The sequence below is a fragment of the Adelges cooleyi genome, unplaced genomic scaffold (assembly GCF_023614345.1).
Source record: "Adelges cooleyi isolate 19-005CV unplaced genomic scaffold, UGA_ACOO_1.1 ACOO_flye_CR_arks_rails_tigmint_CR_PRNA_9, whole genome shotgun sequence".
Lineage (NCBI taxonomy): Eukaryota > Metazoa > Arthropoda > Insecta > Hemiptera > Adelgidae > Adelges > Adelges cooleyi.
This window is the reverse complement of record NW_026096579.1, coordinates 4258188-4283918: the sequence shown is the minus strand read 5'-3', so window position 1 is coordinate 4283918 and position 25731 is coordinate 4258188. Positions and strand designations below refer to the sequence as shown.

General features: G+C 32.4%; 2 protein-coding genes across 2 annotated transcripts; one reads left to right on the top strand and one right to left on the bottom strand.

The window, feature by feature from the left end:
• Positions 1–838: 838 nt before the first annotated feature.
• On the bottom strand, positions 839–25365 carry LOC126846094 (N-alpha-acetyltransferase 16, NatA auxiliary subunit). The gene is made up of 17 exons (XM_050585215.1): positions 25157–25365; positions 24911–24995; positions 24694–24838; positions 24460–24577; positions 24096–24236; positions 23744–23888; positions 23009–23224; positions 22632–22811; positions 22401–22570; positions 22155–22307; positions 21407–21535; positions 21045–21258; positions 2222–2421; positions 2028–2136; positions 1704–1946; positions 1520–1617; positions 839–1455 (listed from the first exon to the last, which is right to left on the bottom strand). The coding sequence occupies exons 1-17, from the start codon at positions 25211–25213 to the stop codon at positions 1252–1254; spliced, it is 2607 nt and encodes an 868-aa protein (XP_050441172.1). The 5' UTR covers positions 25214–25365; the 3' UTR covers positions 839–1251.
• LOC126846093 (uncharacterized) lies at positions 12352–20568 on the top strand. Its single transcript, XM_050585214.1, has 2 exons — positions 12352–12523; positions 17554–20568. Exon 2 carries the CDS (start codon positions 17554–17556, stop codon positions 20293–20295), a length of 2742 nt encoding a protein of 913 aa, XP_050441171.1. The 5' UTR covers positions 12352–12523; the 3' UTR covers positions 20296–20568.
• Positions 25366–25731: the final 366 nt, after the last annotated feature.

Here is a 25731-nt window from a genome sequence, read left to right as displayed (position 1 = left end):
AACCTACTTAATATTTTCTAAAGCAAAGTATTATTTTAGTACCCAGGGCTCTTATTATCGGCAAATACCTAGGACCTAGGTACTCGGTATTTCTGAGTATCAATTAATAGCATTGCATTACTTTTATTATGTGAAATTACTAGGTTAGTAGATAACATGGTAAAACCGTATTTCGTTTATTCGCCGAGTAGTTAGTAAAAAATTATACTAAATAATACCCGACATAGGTATTATTAGAGAGCCTATATAGGCTCTCTAGGTATTATCATTAATCCTTTATCTTTTAATCATTCACATTTTATAATAAACTCCCGTCCGTTAATGCAGTTAAAGCCGTTAATGGCCAACTACAACTATACCAAGAATTTCTCCCAATAAATATGTATATTCACTGTCAAGTGAAATAATAAAACCTATAAAGTTGTAAAAATAGAGCACTTTTTAATGATATTTGAAAATAGGGTGTGTATCGATTATTACTCATACTATGTACTTACCAAAATGAAATAACAGCAAGCATATGATTGTAAAAGTTTTACATATAGCAAAACAAGTAACGGTTTTCAGTAAAAAATAATATATAACTAGAGTATGAAAGACGAATTAATTGTGTTTATTTTTGTTTAAACTGATAAAAAATTTTGTTTTGCATTTTATAGTTAGAAATGAACATTAAACAGCTAACAAAAGAGGAATTTTATAAGTAATTTGAAAAGTTGTATTATCCATTATTTTGTTTTAACAAATTAAAGATTGTTCTTTTTTTATTTACAAAGCAATTGATTCATACAGTTAATTTAAACATAAAACGTGTAAATTACCTTTAAACTTGTAACGGTATTATATTATGTAGGATACACTTGATAAACCTGTATTTTTGGTTGTGCAATAGTACTAATAATTAGCTCAAGTTTCGTATTTTATCACAGAAAACATTTTTGGGTTTGAAATATTTAAATAAATAGTTTTTTTTCATGCATTTTTTCAAAGTAATAATAAAAGTAATTAAATATATGTATATATATATTCAGTCAAACAACTGCATGTCGATATTTGAAGTGTTAGATACGAGAAAATAATTATTTAAAAATTATTTACAGGATAATCAAGGCGAAAACAAATGTTGTTTTTCCTATAGAAAAATAATAAGCCTATATTAACAACAAATAAAGACCTATTATTATAAATAATAAGAAAAGATTTTTCAACAAAATTAAAAATACATTTTTGATCTAACATCCATGACCTCGTTTAATTGCTAACACAATTTTCCTGCGTCTCGTTCAGGGTTTTGTACGAATTGGACCAAAATGCCATGGGGGAACGATCTTGATCAGTATGAAAAGCAGTGGCCAAAGGGAATCGTTTGTAGCATGCTTTACGATACTCTTCAGTTATGCTTCCCACTTCACCAAATTCGCCGTTACTTAGTGAATTTAATATATCTCCGCACGTCTGAAACACACGTTACATGACTCACGGTAATAAGATAAGATGTACAATAATAATAATTAATTACTTGAATATCGACATCTTCCAGAGAATCATCTAACTTCGTAATTTGCGCAAGAACTTCTTGCTGAGAACTGTTGTCCAGTTTATATTTCATTTTTAGACCTATATTATTTACAAAACAAATAAATTACCCCGACGATTTGGAGAATTGTTTGTTCTTGTCAAGAACAATCATTAACGACACTTACCTTGAACTAATGCTGGCAATGACTTGTGGTGTTTGGCGAGGAACTGCGTGTTAATTTCTGCGGCCGATCTACCGCCTAGTATTGGCTCCAACTGTTTGTCGAACACCATTTGTATTTCGTCTTGAATGTTGTCCAATTTGGACAGTTTTTCCATAAATCTAATCAGACAACTGTGGAACATCGGATGGTCCGGATTGATGCGATGACTTCGTATAATGCTCTGCAGCATCAACAAGAGTTTGTCTGCAAAAGAAGTAAATCAAAAACGTCGGCAACGCTCTAGTATGCAACACGTAATCGCTTTCTATTTTTATATAGGCAAACCTTTTCTGTAGTATATTTCGAACGCCATTAAATGGGTTTCCATGTTGTTGGAAGCCAGTTCTTGCAGAGGTTTCAAAAACTTGATGGCTTGCTCCAGAGGATCTTCGACCTGTAAAAGCCAAACGACAAAAACATTTAATGGCGTACTTACAAACACAATATGCCCGTTATGTTTTGACTTAAAACAAAATTACTCTTTCTAATTTTTCGGGAAGCAGTTCGTCCAACGGCATCGTGTCGGCCTCGTCGCCTGCATTCGACACTTGTTGACGGTTTTTATGTGCGTCCCGTTTCTCTTGGGCGGCCAGAGCTTGTGCTTTCTCCTCTTGGGCTTTTCTCTGCGCTTTTCGTTGTTTGTTCAGCATTTTTTTTAACTGTCCGGGAGCCAGATTTCCTAGAAAACAAAACCGATTACCGTCATTGATATGGATTCAGAACTCAAGACGCCCACAACAAACGGCCGAACAATAGTTTTCAGCAGCAATATAGATTTAATTTCAAAAGGGAGAAGGAAAAGTCAGAGCGGTATTGCTCATATGATGTATAACGATGGAAAACACAAACGTTTCAAATTTCATAGATTTCAGTGTTTCTAAAATTATTTTTTTTGGACTGTTTTTCTTATTTTACTAAGACTTTTTTTTAATTGTATTGGAATTTTGAAGACTTTAAAGTAGTATCATCTAGATTTTGTATGTCTACAAAAGCTTAAAATTCTTAAAAAATAGACATCCCACCCGTTCACTATGCCATCGACGATGTGATTTTAATAGAAAGATCATTTCGTGAGGGTTTATAATCGTAAAGGAATCCTGAAGGTTAAAACCTTCACTCCGCCCTAGTTACCCAACCGATTTTTAAAAATTCTTAAATTTTAAAGAGGTTTGGTTATCCCTCCGGACCACACCCTCAGGCGGTAGGTCGTACAATAAGAAAACAAATACACGTCGCTCGGCGGTCTAAGGTCGACGGCGGAATGTAATAGGTGAACCAAAACAATAGGCAGTCAAACGTCTAATCAAAATTGTTACTATTGTCGAAATGTCAAAACGATGTCGTAACATGCACACACACACGTTTGTGTGTATGATAATAGTATGACATCTTTACCGTTTTGTTTTTCATTTCTATGTTCACCACATCCACGTCTACGTGTGTCTACGAAACCGTTCGGATTTGCCGCGGTCGAACGGAAGACAATGATTTTTTTAACTTTTGTTTTTTTTATAAAGACAAATTATTATTATCGTTATTGGCTTGTTCAGCTGACCCTTATAGGTTGACCATAAGAAATGGGAGCCGGAGACCACAACGCAGTGTGTAAATAAAGGAATATATTATTATTATTATGTGGTCGAGTATGACTCGAATAAAAGTACACACCACCCCGGGACTTGATTGATATATCAATGTACAAGTGTAACAGGAAAAAGACTAGTCCGAGAATGTTGAAACTGAACCGCAGGAGAGAGACCTTGCTTCGTATTACATGAGCAGCAGACACACACAGACACAGACACACACACACACACACACACACACAGAAATATCATTATATTGTCGTTGCATAATCGGGTTCGGAGTTAATGGAAGTGTAGATTGGAAAATGTGATCTACATTTTGGCCCCAGCCGGCCGGCGCGCGCTATTAGGATTTTAATAATCGATTCTCTATAGGAATTTCGGATAAATATATTTTGTTTTATCGCCAGTACTTAGTCTTACGACTCTGTTATTATTATCTAACCCAAAAGAAATCTGATTTATACTATAATAATTAGTCGCGGTTAAGAGAGCAGCACGGGTGATTTTGAATTGTTATCATACGCATAACAATTAAAAACGTTACAATGAGCACATACAATATTGTTGTGTCCGGACTAGTAGGGACAGTCTTGACGACTTGCAAGTCAAAACACTGCGAATAATACTCGTGCACACATGCCACTGCATTAGGAACCTATTTATATAGTTGCATAACGTTTTCATTCAACATCGTTGACCACCTTGCATTATCAGAACTCAACATAAGTTCGAAAAACACCTACTGTTCGGTTTATTCATTGCAAATGAAGGCATTACTCGAGAAATGATAAATGTCATTATAAGTTATTGTGGTCCAACAGAGATTGGGAAATCGGTCGATTTTAAAGCTAGGAAATTCCAATAAAAAATACATTCGTTTTTATGGGTCATGCAATTTATTAACAACAGCTTACGTTAATAAAGAATTGGAACAGCAATGAGTTAACGAGTAGAATTCCAACGAGCTTATCCGTTTTTTCAGTTAATATTATCAATTTTTTTTTTTACACGCTAAATTAAAAATATACTACACTAAAGTAAAGTACATTATATGGAGAATGGTTATGTATACATTGTTATGGCACATACGACTTGTCCCTGTTGCTTACAAATGACCGTGTATACTTCTATAATTTCACCGACATGACCGACACCGTATAGCTTATAAGTGACAGGAACCGTAACGGATTTGACGGCTACGTAATATTAATTTAGTTATGAATAATAATATCATTATTGAAACATACCCTGAGTTAATTAATTACTACTTCAACTTATAAAACAGCTCAGGTTTAGTTTAAGTAATTTTCGTTATTTGTACATATCCTACGACTCATGTCTAATGTATATTTGTAATTTGATCGTTAGCCTATAGATGAATTTGATATCTATTTGTATTGCGGCCTAGAGCAAAACTACTAATAAAGATCGAACAAAATAACAAAATAAATTACTCAATAGCAATAGGTACTTAAAAACAAATAATTATAAAACCATTACAATATCGGAATTAACCAAGCGCATTTATTAGTTGTACGTTTTAAAAACCTCAAGGGTGCTGCGGTGATCGTTACATTAAAGGTCATCTATAATGTTTTGATAATTATTTTTTTTAATTTCACAGAATTTGGTAAAATGTGTTCTGAATAATGGTAAAATGAATTATTGTTGTCAATGTTTCAAGTTATTAACTATAGTTATTTAAGCATTGATGCGAAGCTAAGAAGGTATTGTTTTTATAATGGTGTTTTTATTTATTTTTGAACCAGGACCCACGATATTTTTTTAACCGCTGGGGCGATTTCTTCATGTAGCCAGTTTAAAGATCAGTAATAATTGTACCTGAAAAATACTTTAATAAGTTTAGTTGGCTACATAGATTTTCGTTTACACACTTACTGCAAACAACAATAGATAATTATTAAACAATAAACCCACTACTGACTGACACAGTAAGTTAAATAGTATAATTACATACATATTAGTAAACATATGCATACAATTATGATTACATTAATAAATTCAGTAAAGTAATTTCATCGTTTTAGGCAGTTTATAATAGACGGCGATTAATCTAATTTCTGAGCGTATAATCTCTCTCACGGTTACTGAGATTTTTCAAAATAATAACAATTATTGCAGCTGCTGGTGGGAAATGAGAATCATTAAAAAAGAAATAATGTGTATCGTTTAGCCTCGAACGTACACTATACTTTGTGTTTGACCTCTTTTTAGGGCATGAAGGTGTATAAGGTTAGCAATACACTAGAAAACCCGTTGACAACAATTGCAGGTCATTCGTCCGAATTCGATTTTAAAAACATAAATGAACGAACGAACAGCGATTTTCGAAAAGTGCGCCTATTGTTTTACTATACTTAGCCGTGTATTATTTTGTTTGGCTATAATATATTATGTATTGTTCTAGAAATGATGATAGCAGTGGCGTTTTTTATTATTATTACGAATACCGTATTGTCATTATTAAAAACGGAAAATGGCCAAAAAAAAAAAGAGTGAAACTCGAATAAAAAAAAAAAAAAAACAATTGCTAACTAGTAACTATATCTAGAAATAACACCTCGTGTTATTATGAGAACTGGGTCTTGGCCGCCGCCGTTAAACGTTGCGCTAAACGACGTTTCTTTGCACAACAATCGTTTCCCAAATAACTGTAACAGAAAGAAAGAAAAAACGTACCGGGCGGCTTTCGGATACTATATAGACACATGGGTGGGTCTGATGTGTGTTGTTTAATGGATTAATGGACATTCTCCGGCGGTCGTGACGTGCAGACAGCGGCAGATATTTTTTAAAGACCCGATGAATCACGACCATGCAGAAACCGATAGCGCCACACGCCGATGAGATATTATGATGATGTGTTTAAGTATGCACTGTACAGTGTACATGTATATTATTGTATACCTATCTACATATTATATTATTATTATAGTGGTCGTTCGTCCGGGATGCGCGACTGGGTAAAACCGGTCTCCTCATCATTACCACTGCTGCCACAATGATGGCCCCCTTGACCGTAACCTAATGATTTTTTCGTGACTTTTTGTTTTTGGATCCGTACACATACACACACGCTAATACGTTTATAATAATATAATTAAATCACGAACAACGACCGCCGACGAGCACCCACACGACCGCTAAATGGTGGTAGAGAAGGAGCTTCTGTTGTCGATTATAATTTATACAATAATATATATATATATATATATATATATATTTAAATGTAATGTGGACATGTGTTACATGGCGGGTTCATGGTTGCTGCCGGCACGCGATCGCAGAAAGCCAAGCTATAAATAGAAGAAGGTATACATGCTTGAAATTCGAGTGCAAAACTCCTTTTCGAAGGAGACAACAATGATACTGATTACTGTAGAATCCTAATTTGTAAGTCAGATAATAAAGGATAACAGCTAAGTCATGCTCTTACGGTCTACTACATTTAAAGTCGTAAATAATTATTTTCAATTCAACTGATCGATTAAAGCTTAAAAATACTAAATTTCAATAAATACAATGCAAAATAAAATGCACGTAAAGCTTTTTGAGCGAACTTAATTATTTCAGTATTGAGCTGTCTGCTGTGTTGAATTAAGACTAAAGAGTAAGAGCAGTTAGGTTAGAATAGGAGTTTCGTTAATCGTTTTTCAGGGGCTCCACAAAATTGAATTACGAGGATTTTGTTTTTCTTGACTTTTTAGGGTTTAACTTGATCAATAAATAATATTACAAGTCGGATTGTTAGATGGTTGACTCCTTCCCCTCAATATGCTTCTGTTTTAGTAAGTTAAGTTTTTGTATTCGAAGCCCACCCTAAGTCGATGATTCCATAGCAAATATAAGTATTAGAACATTATTATATAATTTTATTTTTAACTAAATCTTTGAATGTAAAAAAAATGATCGTTAATGCGATTGGGCAACAGCAGATTGACTATATCATTGAAAGTGTTTTTTGGTAACACTTTTTTTTATTATAGCTAGTGGCCGATCTAATTTTTAAAATATATTTACATTTTACATAGCAATTAGAGAAAACGTCGTCAACCCGGTTTTAATCGAATTTCTTAATAAGCCTATTTATTATAATTATTACATTATTATAATGATACTTAAAATATACCAGGTCTACTAGTTAAAAATCGGTTTAATTGACATAAACTATAATATACATTTCTTAATTTGTACCATATAAATTAATTGCCTAATTTATTAAGTATATAAAAATTAGTAAATAATCCAATTATTTAATAAAAATTAATAGTCTTGCATCAGCTTTCACCTGTTTAGCCTATTATTGTATTGCTAACATAAACTTAGTTTTTAAATTGATATGTCGAAAGCTGCTTTGCACTAGCAGTTTGCACTCGTTAGCATACCGAATCGTAGGTGGATGTCCTTTTCATATATACATTTTAGAGAAAAATGGAATAGAAGCTGTTGTAATTAACATTAATCTACCTAAATTAAAATGATAAACGGAAATAGAGATGATGCTTGGGGACGAAAAATATAAACTAGAAAAACCCAGGTACTATTATAAATGGATAATAAAATACAAATGAATACGACACACTTTTCTTATTAGTATTTTGGTAGCAATTATCATCCGGACTCACAACGGACTTTTTCACAGCAGTCAATTTTTTTCTATACATTTTTAGTGCAGCTAAAGCACGCAAATACGATAATAGTATAAACTTTATATTATAAAGTGTGTCATTCATATGGTAATGATTATTTTATAATATTTTTTGTTTAATTTTTAAAATATTTCATTACTTTAACGAAAAATAAAAGTTCAATCAATTTTGGAATGCATAAGGTTTTTTTTATAGAAAGTAAAAAGGCATCACCAAATCCGTTATAGAAATCTTAAAATATATGATATGGAAATTAATTAAATACACAGCTTATCCCACACACAATGGAGGGATTGTTTCTCAGGATTTCGCGTAGTGAACGATCATTTGTTTTCCACACACAGTGAAACTGGACTGGGAGTTTTTTTTTTAAATATCTGTTTGATATTATACATGATGTGTATCTAGTTTAAGAGAGATATTACACGGCCGGCGTGACACAATTATTGAAATGAAATATGACGGATCGTGACGAGTTTTTAGTGCGCGATAATTATTTTCGTTATATTCTAATTAACACCAATACGTTATTGCGAAAAAAACGTTTCTAGCGGTACCTATAGGCATATGAATTACGGTAAAATTAAAAATAAACAAATACACGCATGCTGCAGTGAATACGGGTTGACCGTTTTTTGTTGTCACATTCAGTTGAAAGTTATTGTAAGAATATAATTATTGTAGAATATTTTCTATAGACGAAAAAAAATGTAATCTACATGATTAGCTAAATTAATGATACCCAATACCCGCTCCATCAGATAATGGGCTTGTTATATTATTATACCTTTCGTTGCCAGTTGGCGTTTCCTAGCAGGTGTCTAATCAGATCTCGAGCTGTATGTTATCATGGTGACATCACGCAGGAGCCTAGAAGGTCCACGACCTCGAAGAATGTCCGTTTCATAAACATCCTGATTCCGGATAAAACTACGGTAAACTAGTGATTCATATACGAAAATATGGCGTTATCTTTACCAAAAAGTCGTGCGTCATTTTTAAGTAAATACTAAATATAAACGCGGATGTGTGTATTTCCCGTTTAAGTAAGTCTCCTAGTGTCCCATTGGCGGGCAATCATAATAATACGCAACACCGTACGAATCTGATGCATAAATTAACGATGCAAGTTTCTTTTTTTAATTGAATCGTATACGAGACGACACAAGCACCTAGCACAAGGTGTCTATACGGAAAATCCCGACTACGATTGTAATAATAATATATATACACAGGAACAGCTCGCATGACTAACAAAATTTATCATCACAAATTACCAGCTAGGAATTTTATTTTTTTTTTAATAAATACTATTAGACCATTACATGGTCAACATAGATCGTAGCCGGGACCAGTATAGGACGATCCGATGGTACCTACTCTTCCTGCGCGCATCTTGATGGTATGTATGTATCGTGCTAGGTACTACACCTATATATCATATACTTGTGTTGAGTCGCATATCTAATTCGAGACCATAATATCTGCCTGTCGCCGCGGAATAATGGTAGCACACGACGATTCATTATAATACACCGTGAAAATAGCCAATTACACATAGAAAATCGAGCTGACCATTGTAACGCGATATGTATGTACAGATTAAAAAAAAAGAATAATAATAAAATAAAATAAAAAAAGGAAGGAGGCAGGTCGCGTGTATAGCTCGAGGCCCATTGCACGATTCTGGTAGTTGCTCTAGTTTAAAGTTACCGCGCCCTCTTGTAAAACTTTCACCACACCTGTTTTGCGGTTTTTTTAGCCCGTTATACGTCTGTTGTAATGTAAAAAAAATTAATTCTAAGTGCAAAACGTTAATGCACTTAACATGCATACGTTAAAATAGTATAATATGCACACAACGATAATAAACAATCGTTACGCATACTCCCAAGTACGGGCACTTTTGGGTAAAACGCCAAACGAGACCACTGGCCGAATTACATAAAACGTAAAAATCAAGTAAAACTACACAGGTAAAATGTCTATGCGAGTTAAAATATGTAATAACTGATCAATGGTTGACATTACAATTAATACAAGATGAAATGAATATTAAAATTGGGATATATAATAATTTGTTTCTACTATAATGACGTTACCGTTGGTGGTTAGAGGATTATGGATAGCTGTCTAGAAAATATATGGAAACGCAACAAATACGAAAAGAAAGAAAGACTTGAAACGTCCAAGGCAATAATTTCATTAGTATGCGCATTTATTATCAAAGTAAAATACATTTTAACGAAAACGTGCAATTACCCGGATGACTGTTATGATTTGGATATACGTAATAATAATATGACTATATCTACTTTATAATAATTCTAGAACGTTATACAATCTGCATTCCTATGGTGCTGCAATATGTACACGGGTAATAACGACGTTATTGTGCATTAATTGTATCATAATATTTTCTGTAGTTTGTATCAAAATTATAAATAACCGATATAAATCAAAACCATACAGAATGCAAGTAAACAACTTAACGAGTGTACAATTATTATAATACAACGCATGGTGTATACTACAAAAATGACAATAATATGCAAAATAGCTTGATAATATCAATCACGTGCGGATATACTGCTGGCCACTAGGTACATTATATTTCTATTCGAGTAGGGCTTGCCCTAGGCTTATAGTATTATTGTGTAACGCATGAAAGTCTCTCAGTTTACGCGCACAATAAACGCCCTTTGATTGATTTGAAAAAAATATATAATAATACAACAATAAAAATAAATAGAATATTTTGAGAACATCTTATAATAAGAGAGTATTAGAAAACCTAGAAACACAGTAATAAAACTGTAATAAACTTTTTTTTTATTGCTTACCACATATATTATGCAATATAAAATACAATAGAAGTTATAATAAATAATAATACAAGAGATAAGTCACCATTGGATCAAATTTGTTATATATTATTTTTTGATTCATTCAAATGAATAGGATTTTATTTTATTTTATTATTCGTTTTTAAATCAATTAATCTATAGAAATAAACAATAGAGACGATTTTTTAAAATTATTGAAATGGGTATAGTATTTGGAAATACTGAAAAAAAAAACGCAAAAAAAGATTATAATGCGCAAATTATATTTTATAAAGCGTATTCTAGTTTACGATTCGGATCGTTATTACAGCGGTAAGTAGGAGGAGGATCATGTCACGAATCGAATGAATTGCTACTCGAGGAAGTGCACCTCGACTAAATTAAGTTATACATAGCTTGTATGTATATTGTATACTGGGTAATAATATTATACTAATGCAAAATCTCATTATCGCACAACTCTCTTGCAATCATAGTTATATTCATTGGTACAATGAATTATAATGCAAACTATACAACTTAACGGCACGATTCATAACACATATTGTACCTACATATTTCGATACAATACCGACATTTTTACCGGTGATACCCAAAGCATGACACGTGTATATACAATTAGTAAGAAACACACTTGACGGTATCGAGACATTATTATCCACGCACAATTTAATTACACAACCAATGCATATTTTTGAAGTATTGTGTTAATATAAAGTATTTAAATAATAAACATCGAAGTAAAAAAACATAACTAATAATCAAATTCATAAATCACATTAAATTTGGGTAATTTTTTATCATTTAACACACGTGATTTTTTTAAATATCTACTTGTTAGAAAAAAATCTTACCCTGCAATCAATAGTATAGTTTTTTTTTTTTTTTTAATTTCGTCTTTTATATTGTATATGGTTGACTTTTCATAATCTAATTTTACTTAGAAAACCATTGCTAACATTGACGATTTTGAAGAACTCAATATTTGTTTATATATATAATATCCAAGTTTTTGTAAGTGAAATAAACTTTTTATAGATAAAAAATATCCAGGGTTTGTAATTTAATTTTAATATACTTCTCGAAGTTCTATCATTTATTTAGCTACAATAAATTTTGCAAGTATTAATTAAATTTATTTATTTGATCTTAAATTAAAAACTGCATATGATGTATTTTATAATTAAAAATTGTAATAAGTCTAACTAACGTATCAATTGAATAAACGTTGTTCGACAACAAAAAAATAATACAATTTTGTTTATGTAGTTTACGATGAAGAATTTAAACAAATATGTACTTTAATTGTAATCAGACGAGTGTTTCTCACAAAAAGTAAAAAAATTAATTATGATAATAGGTACTAGGTAATATGCAGTAGTGATACTCGGATTGTTAGTGTTAATAATCTAACGTATAACTTTCCCTTGGCCAAGGGGTACTTCTCCTTCCAATAAAGCAAAAACAGAATGAATGAATTATGGTATTAGTATTCTGCGTGCACTCCATGTGTTCAGTTTACGTCGTAAAGTCGTGCTACACCGAGTAAACGTAGCATGACGAATGTATTCGAAAATCGGTTCGGTTTAAAATTTGAAGTTAAATAGTGTATAATTTTTGTGTGATGGGCACTTCAATTATTGACTATTCGGAATATACATCTACACATTTTAAAGGTTTGTAATTTAAAATATTTGAATACGATTTTAAATTAAATTTTTCGTTTTACGTATCAAAAATATCTTATAAATATTTGTTATTACACCGATTTTAAGTTAGAAAGTCAAAATGTTTTTAATTACAATTAATATAACTAGAGTAAATTCAATATATATAATATCATTATAAAAATAAATATTTTTTTTAACTTAATAAAATTTTAACTTAGTTAAAAATAACTTTTTTTTATATAACACGTGTATTTGAAAAAAAATAAATAGAATCTATAATTAAATCTAAAGAGTAAATATAATGACTGATGATTCTTTTCTAGAGTAAAAAATAATTTTGTTTAGTTTGATCTTTATAGTTTACTGGGCTCTTTGTTTGTACTCATAGAACACAAAACCAATATTTTAATATTTTAATTTGTTAATTTTATTTCATACAGCAATATTTAATTATAAAGGCAAAAATTAACTTTTTTTAATTTTCAGGACATATTTAAATTTAAATTTCTTGACTGGGTAAATTTTGTCAAAGCTCGCCACTTATCAGTATTTATCTGTATTTTTACTTGCCAGTAATACAATCTAGAATTAATATTATAATGATTCAGAACTCATGTAATTTTTTTTGGCCTAGGAGAGCGCCTAATTTAGACACTAACACATTAAAACAATTATTATCGTGGTCATTAATATTGTTTACACAATACACTCCAAAACGTAAATACAATTTGAGTAGGTCGTCGTTCGATAGATTATTAGTGTTTGTTTAGAGTTTTTACGGTAATCGGTTGTGGAGGAGTTACATGAAAAGGATATTGCCCACTGCATAAGTAGATAACAATTTTGTTCTCGAGCCAACAGAGGTGTTTTTATAGGAGGTGTGTAAATTCTACAAGGACATAAACTAATAATATGTACTTAACTAGAATAACAATAAAATAACGTTAAAAGAGCGACGACAGACGTGAATACAGCAAAAAGAAACAAACACGAGAAAAAAATAATAATAAACAAAACGTCATATTATCACTTGCTCCTTTCGTTTCGGGTATTGCGAGTTTTCGGTTAACGTGAAAAGTATTCTGAAGGAAAAAATGTTAATACTATACGGAGACAATTTCATATTCAATTTACTGGAAGTATTCGTAACTACATTAATATTTTCTATTTAATATCATAATGTCATTAGCTTTCACGACGTCATCATTTGCCAATGATTGAACATCAAGTCGCATGCTGTTAGATCATATTGTTATTTATAATAGATAATTTAAATTTTCGTACGTAAAAAAAAAAAATATGAAGACATTAAGCCGACCGGTAAACGTTGGCGATCCGCCTTAAAAAACTACCAGAATAATATAATATAATATGCTGAACAATCAATGTCATGCTTGACATTCATTCTTTTGAAACGCGTCCGGCGACTTCTTTTAAAATGAATACGTATAGCCCCGACGATGTCTGCCTTGCCCTAAGATAGTATTACACATTAACAACAATTACCTATATTGAAAAAAAAATGTCTAAAATGACCCAAGAACTTAACGTTCAATCAACGCCTTACACAGTCGACGCGTTCAAGGTATTCTTCATCCTTCGTGTAAATTACATAGGCGGCGTACAAGGTGACAAAAATTATAGTAAAACGTAGAAAATCAAATTTATCCAAACGCGATACAACAATTATCGTATCCGAACACATTTGCTCATCGAGACACGCCATGCCGTTGCGCAATAATAATAATAATAACAACAAGAAATTGGAATGTAAAATAAAATTGAATAAACTCTAAATTAATACCGTTATGTCAAAAGTAATAATAATAACCGGTGTCCAACAAAAGATAATATAAATGATTATATTTGGACACACGAAGAGTACATGTGAATTGGATATGATTGTTGTGACGTGCAATAATAATAATAATAATAATATGGTTCAAGTTATGTAACGATTCCAGTTGCAACTGCTGAATGAAAACATTTTTTTTATGTTAACAAACCCAATTTGTAACAGTTGTGCTTACATACATGCTTATACGACTGTTAAGCACCGATGACTTTAACACTTCAGTCGCACACAACATTGTTTGGTGGGAGGGTACATTTACTACGGTTTGTAATAATAACCGTTTTTAAAGCCAATTAAAACCAATTAGCGAATAATAAAAAAAAAAAAATCTTAATTATTTTTAATTGTTATAATATTTAATATACGAACTCAAGTTTATAAACGTTATAGGCGAGTAAAATATAAATTGTCAACAACATAAAAAAACCGGTCAATCATATTAGGACAACACGTCTTGCGTGGGCAATTTCGACGATTTTACAAAAAAAAAAATCTTATACGACGCACGCAATACTACATAAATTATCATTTCAATTTTCAACGTTACAGATAAAAATGACACAAGAACTATATATATGTTTTAAAAAGGGATATCTTTTCTGATCTTGGGAGAAAATTAGTAACCATAGCGTTTCGTCTGGACAAAATATTACACATACAATATGGACATTGCTGTAGGTCAAACGGCACTAGAATCGTGTCTTGTACCAGAGCAAGGTTAACCGGTTATAAACTTCTTTTGTCTACAAAATTCCGACGTGTACCCCTGAAGTAGCTTATGGGCGTAGTTATAGTAATAATAGACAATAATAAAGTACATACTATATTATTACCATACAGTGTAAGGCCTATTACAATAATATTATGAAATAAGCGAAAATCATTAAAATCGTTAAGTAAAAGAACACGATGGCTATTGCCTATTAATATAGGCACGAGCCACGTTTTTGAAAATTAGGTAGCAATATTGAAATATATTTCATTCGGTAAAGCACGAACGGTAACTGGTAGGAGGCCATTGATTAAACACTCCGTCTCCGAAACTGGCATTCTCAAATGTTCCTATATACGCAACAAGTTGAACACAAAAATTCAAACACAATATATGTCTACTGAGAAGTGAGAATGTTTGAAAAACTTAAGAAGTGATTGAAAATCTTTAAAATGTATTCTTTTTAATTATGTTCTTAACAACATATTATGGACCCGTCTAGTAGGCCGTCACTAGCCTTCTATATTATTAGATTTCTCATATTTAATGTCGAGTGTTCAGTGTTAATAATAGCAACATCCAACTTAATACGTTATTATGTTATTACTTGTGTATGTTTAGCTATAATTGTTTTTTGATGATTGTTATTACTATAATTATAATTAATGTTTGACTTATCATTTAATTTCATAATAATAATAATAATAATGAAAAAAAAAAAATCAAAAGTGAAAATTTCTTAGATAGATCAAGGTGCTAATGGTTCAAAATATGTTTACGGTAATAAGTAGATAAAAAGACGTTGCAACTGAAATAAAAACAATTCTCTACCAATTTGTTCGAGAAAAATATAAATTGTATAATATCAAAATAGTATGAATAATGTTGTTGAATATATTGTAATAATATGCTGAACAATTGTTTAACATTGATAGGCAAACACCTAGAGCGATCGCCGCAGGGGAGCCCCCCGTGGCCCTAGTTAGTGTTAAGATTCTAGACTTACTCCCACAATTTTCCATTTTTGTTTTAAGTTGTTCCCGTGGTGCTGTGGCAACACGCGGTGTGTATCGAGATCAAAGATTTTATAACAGTTTAAAGACGATGCCCTGAAGATTGTTAAGTTCGAGAGTAATTAACAGATCGTCACTAATGATAAATGAAATGATTCGATCAGTCATCACCATTGATCGGGTGATTAATCATTTCTGTCGTTTAGTAATTAATAATTTCAACGAAGTATACCTACATTTATAATAATTATTAAACATTAAAAACGCCCTAACGGCCACAAACTAACACCGAATGAATACTTATATTATACAATTTTCATTGGAAAGCTGTAATTTTCATAATGTTTTTCGAATAGCCCAAGTCGTTTTCGGGGCGTCTGGTGGTTTCACTTAATTTTGTGACGTTACAAAATTATTTCTCGACAAAGAAGACTGGTCTTGTATTTGGCTTTCGTTATGGTCTATAAAAGTGTCTAAAAGGTTTACTCGTGCTGATTAATTCCGTGTTAATGCGGGCGATGCCCAAGTGGGAATTACAACATATAACATTATATTACTTGTATAGTCGTATACATAATTATAATACGTATACTGATGAGTACAGACATAAGAATCTTTATGGATTTTTTAGTGCATAAAATCTCGGTTATAAGCAAACAACTCAGGTTTGTATCGGACGTACACATGGCAATTCGCATGTGTGTGCGTGTTGTCATAAAACAAATAATAATATAACATAACGCACAAGAAAGAGGAAAACGAGTCACAATGATGTTGTAAGTAACATCAAATATGCATTGTAATAACGATGACGAGTTTTTCACTCTACTTGTTACATAACCGAATATAGACAAACAAAATATAATAATTAAATATAGGTTCATAAACGCGTGATTCCTGCAATTAGAACTGCATATTTTACATTATAATTATTATTATATAAAATCAAAATAGCAACCTAATTATTCTGATACTTCAGTATGTCGCGGATTTATATTAACTACCATACGAAACGTCTTCTCCTCATCCAAAACAAGTAAGGTCGTCGGACATCCTGATTATGTTTTCTAACCGTCTTCAACTCTTTATTTACTCCACACGTCATTATATCATCGTCGATTCTTTTTAGTTTTCAACTGCTATATCTTTTACCCTTCCATTATCATTTAATTTCCCGACACGCCCAAACCATATTAACAAATTTTCTCTCATTATTAACTTCCACACCATCTTTTATTTCATTTTTTTTCTTCGTATCCTTGTCATTTTGTCACGCGATTTTTACTAAAAATAACATAATTACCATATTATTCTTATTACTATTTGTATTGCCAAAAATTCATGTTAATGGGGTTTTAGTTACTTCCTCGTTGTTTATTTTCCTTTTATATTTTATTATTGTACAAGATTTTTATGGTCATTTACACTTTACTAATAAGTTATTATTACGTTGCAGATGTATCAACTGCCATATGTGATATTAAAAATAACATTGCTGAGTGCTGTGATTGCGGAACCAGTGTTGCGAGAGACTTTAACAGCGGCAGCGGCAGCCAACGGACAAGCGACCGCGGAAGACACTGGCGGTTCGAGCAACGACGATGAGAAAACGCTGTCGGAACAGATCCTGGAAGGAAAGTACGGGCTGATACACACAGAACTCTTCAACAGCGTACCGTCCAGGCCGGGCGTACTTAGTTACAACATCAACCCCGAAGTGCCCAAGGACAATGTGAATAATCTAGGAGGACTGGACCCGGAAGAGATATGGCTGGCCGAAAACCACTTGCTGGTACTTAAAGGCGGCAACTTCACGGATCAAGACGTTGCAGTCAGCTGGCCGTACATTGACAATTATATAGCGCCGCCCAGACAAGTGAAAATACCAGATAACCCTAAAGTGCCACCACCATTTCCAGTGCAGCTGGAGGATGGCGGGCCTGTGGACTTCGTACGGGTCAACGGCTCAACGTGGACACCAATGTACCCGCCAAATTTCCCGCCGTTCCTACCTTCGCCACCGCCAAATGGCACGTTCGACGAAGACGACCAATCACTGTATTATCCTCCTAAATACGATTTCGTGTACGCCCAAGAGAATTCAACGCGAGTACCACCCGGTCCGCTCGTGCCTGGTATCGTCTTGCCACCCCCACCCGACTTCTTTGCGCCTCTCCAAAAGCAGTCTAAACCCAAGAAAATCAACTTGGACACTAGTAAAACTATTCCCAGGTTCAACCAGAAACCGTATTTTAAAATGCCCAAAGTTAATCATAATGTGAAAATATTATCCGATCACAACAACTGGGTGCCGATAACTGGGTTTAATAACTACGTCGACGGCCCGCAACAAAACAACAACCCTAAGTTGTCCACCACCGCCTTGGGCTACAATTACGGCAGTCAGCAGCTGTTCCCGACCAACCCAACAGCCGACCGTCCAGACACTTATTACTATTACGATAGCGGCAGCGGCGGATACGATAATAGTTACGACGTGGAAAAACCCGGTAAACACAACAAATACGTTGATCCGGGAACAGTGGCGGTCAAGAGCCAAAAGAAAAATCCGCCGAGGATTGTGAACGATAAATCGACAACAGGTAAACCGTACTACGAATACAACTACGTCGCCTCCGATTACGGGGGCGCTTTGAAGTCACAGCCCATTGCTGTAGTGCCAGCTAGCGTTCCGCCGCAGCAAGTAGAATACGGCCACCAGCAAAGCGGCCGTCGCCCGGAATGGTCATCGGCGGAAACGCCAAAATCAGTTTACCCCGAGCCGTCAAGACAACCATTACAACAGCAACATCAACAAGAAGAACAGTACTCAGACGTTTTGGACGACTACGGAGTGTACCAAACGGACCGGCCAAGTTACGGCACGGACAACCCGTACCACGCGTTCTTCACACAAGACGACGCTAGTCTAGTGGACGAAAACACGAAAAAATATTTCGCCCTATTCGGTCAGAAAGTGAAAACGGAAAAAACTGTGCAGGTCACGTCGACACTGTCGCCACCGGCGCAGAACTATCATTCTAACAAACCCAAAGTAGTGTCGTTGATCGATGATGTAGCGGTCAACTACAAGCGACCACGGCCAACAGATCCGGACTCCGAAATTGTAACCCAAGACCCGCGTCCGTGCTCGCCGGACAAGATCAAACTGCAACAGCCGACCACCAGGCCTTTCTCGCAACAGTCTCTATTCGACGACGTCCGGGTCAACTACCAACAACAGCCTCTACGCGCTGAACAAGTTACCAAGCTGACCCCTCTTTACGATGATGTCCGGGTCAATTACCGACAGCCTGTGCCCCCTAGAGATCCCGACTCAGAATACGTGACGTCGCTCAAAAAAGCGCCGCCGATATCCTTGGCCGACGACACCCAAGTAAATTATAAGCGACCGTTACCGACGATCAACCCCAACGCGGAATTCGCGGTAGTCACGCTTCGACCTTACGTAGCGGAACAAGTCACTCAACGGCCACCACTTGTAAATCCCGTACTGTTTGACCAAGCCATTTACAATGGACAACCGTCGCGGAATCCAATAGCCCAACGGCCCAGTTACGCACAGAATGTCAAAACCAACAACGCGGAACCTGCAGTCACCCAACGGCCGTACATAAACGTGCTTCCCTACAATGACGGGCAAGGGCTGAATTACAACGAAAGGCCACTACAGAAACAGCGGCCTACCGTGGAAGTCACAACAACGGAAAGACCATACCTACAGGGACATAATTCGTATTTGGAAGATGCGCTGGCCAACTATCAGTTGCCCCATAGAAATAGACCGAATACTGCCGACGGATTATCCAGGCCACGAGTTAAATTTCCACAGACATCCCTGATTGATGACGTCCGAGTCAACTACAAACTACCACTACCGACAAAAAACAGAGATGCCGAGTACTTTACACAAAGGCCTCCAGCACACGTACACCCTCCAGTATCTCTGATTGGTGACACTCAAGTTAACTACAAACAACCGCTGCCGGCAAAAGATCCCGACGCTGAATATATTAATATAGTGTCGACACAACGGCCGGTCAACCGCGTTGTTTCGTACAACTTACCGGGCAACAGTGGTAGTCATTTCTTCTTTTTGACAACTCACACTGGCCATCCGATACAATACAATTTAGGTCCCAAAAATTATCAATATTTTAAAAGAAACGTGAAATAGGAAATAATTTATATAATAAATGTTTTTTTTTTTTTGTAAATTGGAATTTACATAATACATTTTGCTTGATTACAGTAAACCTATAAATAAACTTAATACAATCAAACTTTTATACTGTTAAAGAAAAGACTGTGTTAATACCTTATACAATATGCTTACATAAGGTATGGTATGATTAGTGTTAATTAATTTGACATATTATAAATCTATTTCCATTTCATACATTTGATTAATGACATTATTTCATGAGAAATATACTATACACTGTATTAAATATCCAGTGAAAGTAAGTTATTGTAGTATCTTATAGTTAGTATATGAATTGAAAATAAGTTTAAAATGTAATAAAATCTAGTACCTTAATTTATGTGTCATATTGTGCATTGATAGATTTTTTTTGTCATACCTATTATTTATTTGAATTATAAAAAAAATAAAATTAGAGCCAAATAAAAAAATTATAAATATTACCTATGTACTTTTGAATTTTAAATTAAATAATTATTTGTAATTATTAATGTGTTAATAAATTAACTATGTAAAACAAGTTATGGTTTTTAAAACTGATATATATATATATATATATATATATATAATATAACCTTCCATCAGGTGCACGGTTTTCAGTCACATTTAAATTTAAATCAAGTGCAACTTAGGTAAATTTCAGTTCAAGTCACACCACTAAATATGACTGGGGTAAATTTTAACCCTTTGGGCCGTACCTAGTGTTAATTAAATTATCTTACCTGTATCCAACTCATTATTAGACGAAGAATCAGTCGGAGGTTTGTCATGTAAATGCAGGTACACTTGGATTGCGCATCGTGCCACTCGGAAATAAAATGGATGTGATCTCAAAACATCTTCAAGTCTCAATAAACTCACATAAGACCTTAATGTCATTTTACGCATACAATAAGTGTGGAAATCGAACTGATCGTCAATAATTTCGGTGAAATGCTATAAAAAAAAAAAAAAATCAGCTGCTGTTTTTATGCATAATATTGCTTGTATGCAATATTAAAATGACATTAAACATTAGGTTTTTGGGTCTTAATTATTGGTTTCATACTCATTATAAATTAAAAGTAATAAAGTGTGTTTTTACCCTATCAACTTCATGACATTTCTTTAAACTTTCACCCCATTTTCCAAGTTGTTGATAAGATAAGGCACATTCCGTTTGGAACCACATACATTGCATTTCATTTAGATTTTCCATAGGTGAAACTCCTTCCTAAAATACAAAATACATACAAATTAACTTAAAGCTCAAATTAGTGTTAAAATACTTTCTATAATGGACTTTTAAAATAATTAAAAATTAACAAACAATTATCACTAAATTTGCACACAGAACAAAATAATTTTCATTTCGTTCCCATGTATTTTCATTAATCTCTATTTGTTACACATAATTTGTTTTATAACTTATTTACTATTCAATATACCTAGTTGTATGTGCAAATAATTTCTAAAAAATAAAACATTAGCCATTATTTTTGTCAGTCCAGTCTTGTATATATATAAGACTAAAAATAATAGCTAATGTTTTATTTTTTAGAAATGATTTGCACATACAACTAGGTATATTATATATATATTATATATATATATGAAATTTAAAGTATTTGATTAATATTTATAATTTTAACATTAAAAATGTTTTTAAATTTTAGTGTATACTATATATATATAAGACAGAATAACAACAAGAATTGTTTAAAAATCTATGTTTGTAATTTCTAAACAATAAATAGTATACACTAAAATTTAAAAACATTTTTAATGTTAAAATTATAAATATTAATCAAATACTTTAAATTTTTAACAAAGATTCTAACAGTATATATTACCCTTGTAAATTTAGAACATGTGTCTTCTGCTTCTTTAATGAGATTTGCTCGAAGCATATATTTGGCACACTTTGAATTAATATATCTATCGGCAGTATCTAATCCTTGTGCTTCATCTAGCCATTTGTATGCTTCGTAAACATCACCGGCGTGCTAGTTTTAAGATAAGGAAATTACGTTTAGCAAAATACAATTTCATTTCAAAATAAATAAAAAAGTTAGTTTGTCAATTTAGTAAACACCAACCTTAAATATCCTTCCTTTAGTGACAAAAAGTTCAATTAAAGTCGGAGTATGTGCTATAGCCATATCAATGTATGTTAATGCCTTTTGCATATCATTAAGGTAGTCATAATGTTGAGCTAGATAATGGTACACCCATAATAATGCAGAAGCCGGTTCTTTACTAGATGTGTCTAGGCAATAGATACAGATATTTAAAACAATGTCATTTATAGAAAACAATATAAATATTACCATCACTATCAAATGAGCTGAATTTAGTTAAATTATTTACATATGATTCTAATAATTCTTCAATTATTTGTACTTTGTGTTTATCTTTATACAAAGATCGTAAGTCTACAAATAGAGGAGGAACACCTTTGTGGAAACCAGCTCTTAAGTATAAATCTACTTCACTTCGGAATGATTCACCTAGAAACAAACCAAATAAAAACTTATATATATATATATATATATAAGTAATACAAGAATTCTAAAAATATAATAATAAATAATACTACCAGAAAAATATAATCCAAACATCTCTTTTTTTTTTTAATTATTAGTTTCTACTAGACTCTAAATAAACTAAAATAAAATACAATTATTATGTAGAAAGTGTTATTTACCTGAAGCAAAAGTTAAACATAACCGTTTAGGAGCTAATGCTTTAGGGAATTTCTTCCTATAAGCACAAAGCATGGAATAAACACATTCATCATTCTTCAATTGTTTCGCTTCTTTTATTTTCAAATAATACATTGTATTTTCTTGATTTCGTCTGAGTAACTTTTCATAACATAATGTAGCTAGTTGGTATTCTTTTATTTGTAAATATAAGGATCCTTAATAAAATAAATTGTATTAATACATGGTTGAATATGAACTATAATAGATGTATTTAACATTAACTTAAACATTGTTATATGTTAAGCAGAGATTACACTAGACGAGTAAATAAACTTGCAACTTAAAGGCAAGTTAACTCATAAGGGAGTAAGCATATTGCAACTTACTGAGCAAAGTTATTACATTACAGAAGTTAAAACTTGTGAACTCGCTCGTCTGCTTGGCAGAGTAGGAATTTTATATCACTACATACATACTACATGCAGCAATTTTACTAGCCATGTCGATTACACAGTACACACAGCGATTAAAATATCTAATGAGTGGCGAGAGTAGCCTGGTTGTAAACTTCACTCTCTAGGATACACGTGAGTAATCAACTTTCTGTGTGTTGATGCAACAGTCTATTACATTGAGCAAGTATGGTAGCAACGAGTGAATTTGTGGGCAAGAAGCTATTATATTTGGCTAGTGTAATCAACTCGTTAGTGATAAAAGTATCTATTATATCCTACCATAGATTTCCAAGACGGTTAATTTGTCAAAAATATTTTCTTTATACATGTCTAAATGTTTAATTGCATCCAATATGCCACCAGACTCTTGAACGACCATATTTTGATATAAGAGAAGCTCGCTATATTCAAAATCAAATGGTGCCTAAAAAAATATAGAGTAAACGTATTAATTGATAAATTACTCTTCTAATATCAAGTATTATTCACACTAAATAAATAGAGAAGTTAGAACTTTAATTTAACTTGCCTATTCGCCTATTATTTTTTTATGTAAAAGTAATGGGCAAATGGGCTCACAATGTTGGAAAAGTTATAAATTAATATAAAAAATATGTAAACATTGACTTACTGAAACCATTTGAGTTTTTCTAAATGTTTCCAAAATTTTCAAAGCCATATCAAAATCACTCAATAAATGATAGGCCATTGCATAACCAATCCAAGATGCTCTTTGAGTTGGTCTCAACATGAATAATTGATATCTTGTGTCCTAAAATAAAATCAATCATTCATTCATTCATTATCAACTTAGTTGGTTACACATAAATTAAATTAACACATACATAATATTAAGTAAATTACATTTAACAAGTTTAAAAAAAAAAAAAATATGCTTGATACAATAATAATTATTACAATAAAACATAGGTAAAAATTAAAATATAAATAAACAAAGTAATAATCAGATAAAATAAGACAGCGTGTTTAGTTACCCGATAACCTTCTAAATCTCTCATTTGTATTTGTAATAATGATAAATCTCTCAAAATTTGTATATTGTCTTTTTCCCATTTCAGAGCATTTCTATAACATTTAATAGCCTCATCATACCTGAAAACAAAATAAATATTTTTTTGGAAAATAATATATTAGTCATTTAAATAATGCATAACGGAAACATATCAATGTTATTTTAGTAAAATTGAAGTAAGAATCACTTTAAGTACTTTTTATCGGATCTTTGCAATAAACCATACACATGCCAACAAACATGTGAAGTGAGGTCATTTCGAAGACCTCGCCGAACGTGTTCATATGCTTCTTCTTTACGACCAAGGAAATTTAAAGTAAGTCCTTTCATAGCCAGTGTTTCTATAACAATTGCATTACAATTTTTCAATTCCAGTTTAATTATTGAATAATAGACAATTAGTCATGTTTTACCTCCATGTTCTGAAAACTTAGGGTTTGAAAGAATTTGTTTTGCAAATTTCAATCCATTCTTGTACTGTTTCTGTTCATAACATCTCTATAACAACACGTTTCTTTCAGTTAATAATTTAATGACTGTAAATTGAAGGGTTTTAGCAGTAAACATTAAGTAATTTATAAGCTTGATTATAAAATATTCACTTTAAAAAAACTTTTTATAAGAATTGGTTTAAAATTAAAAATATTAAAACAACTCACTAAAATTCTTTTGAATAATGAATTTTCCTTGGGCGGTAAAGGTTGGCCCGACGGCATTTTCTTATTTTACTATTAAACTATTTATTATTCCTGACAACAACAAGTTTTCAATATTACAGAAACTTAGAATAAATACTTCTCTAGTAACTCGAGAAAGATGATCCTCGTGAGAATTTCCATCACTCTTCTCGAGAAATCATAAATACTGATGATCCTGAAGTTAGAAACATATTTGATTTTATGATAAATAATGTACTTACAATGTCTTTGATATGCAACCTCTACCGAAATACCTACCGATGTACAGAACGATAAACAACTAAACACATCGGTATTAGCTTTATTTATATTTATATAATTGTATTTAATATTTATGTATTGTATGAATAAAATATAGTAAACGCGTAATTTTACGAACTATTTCATGTACTTACTAAATTGTATTTTGACCAATTACTTAATTTTCTTTTTATTACTATTGGCTACAACTTCAATAGTAAACATAACCGCCAAATTCTGAGCTCGACGCCGGTCTGTGAACCTATAGGATAATTTTGTACGGATAGATGTATAGA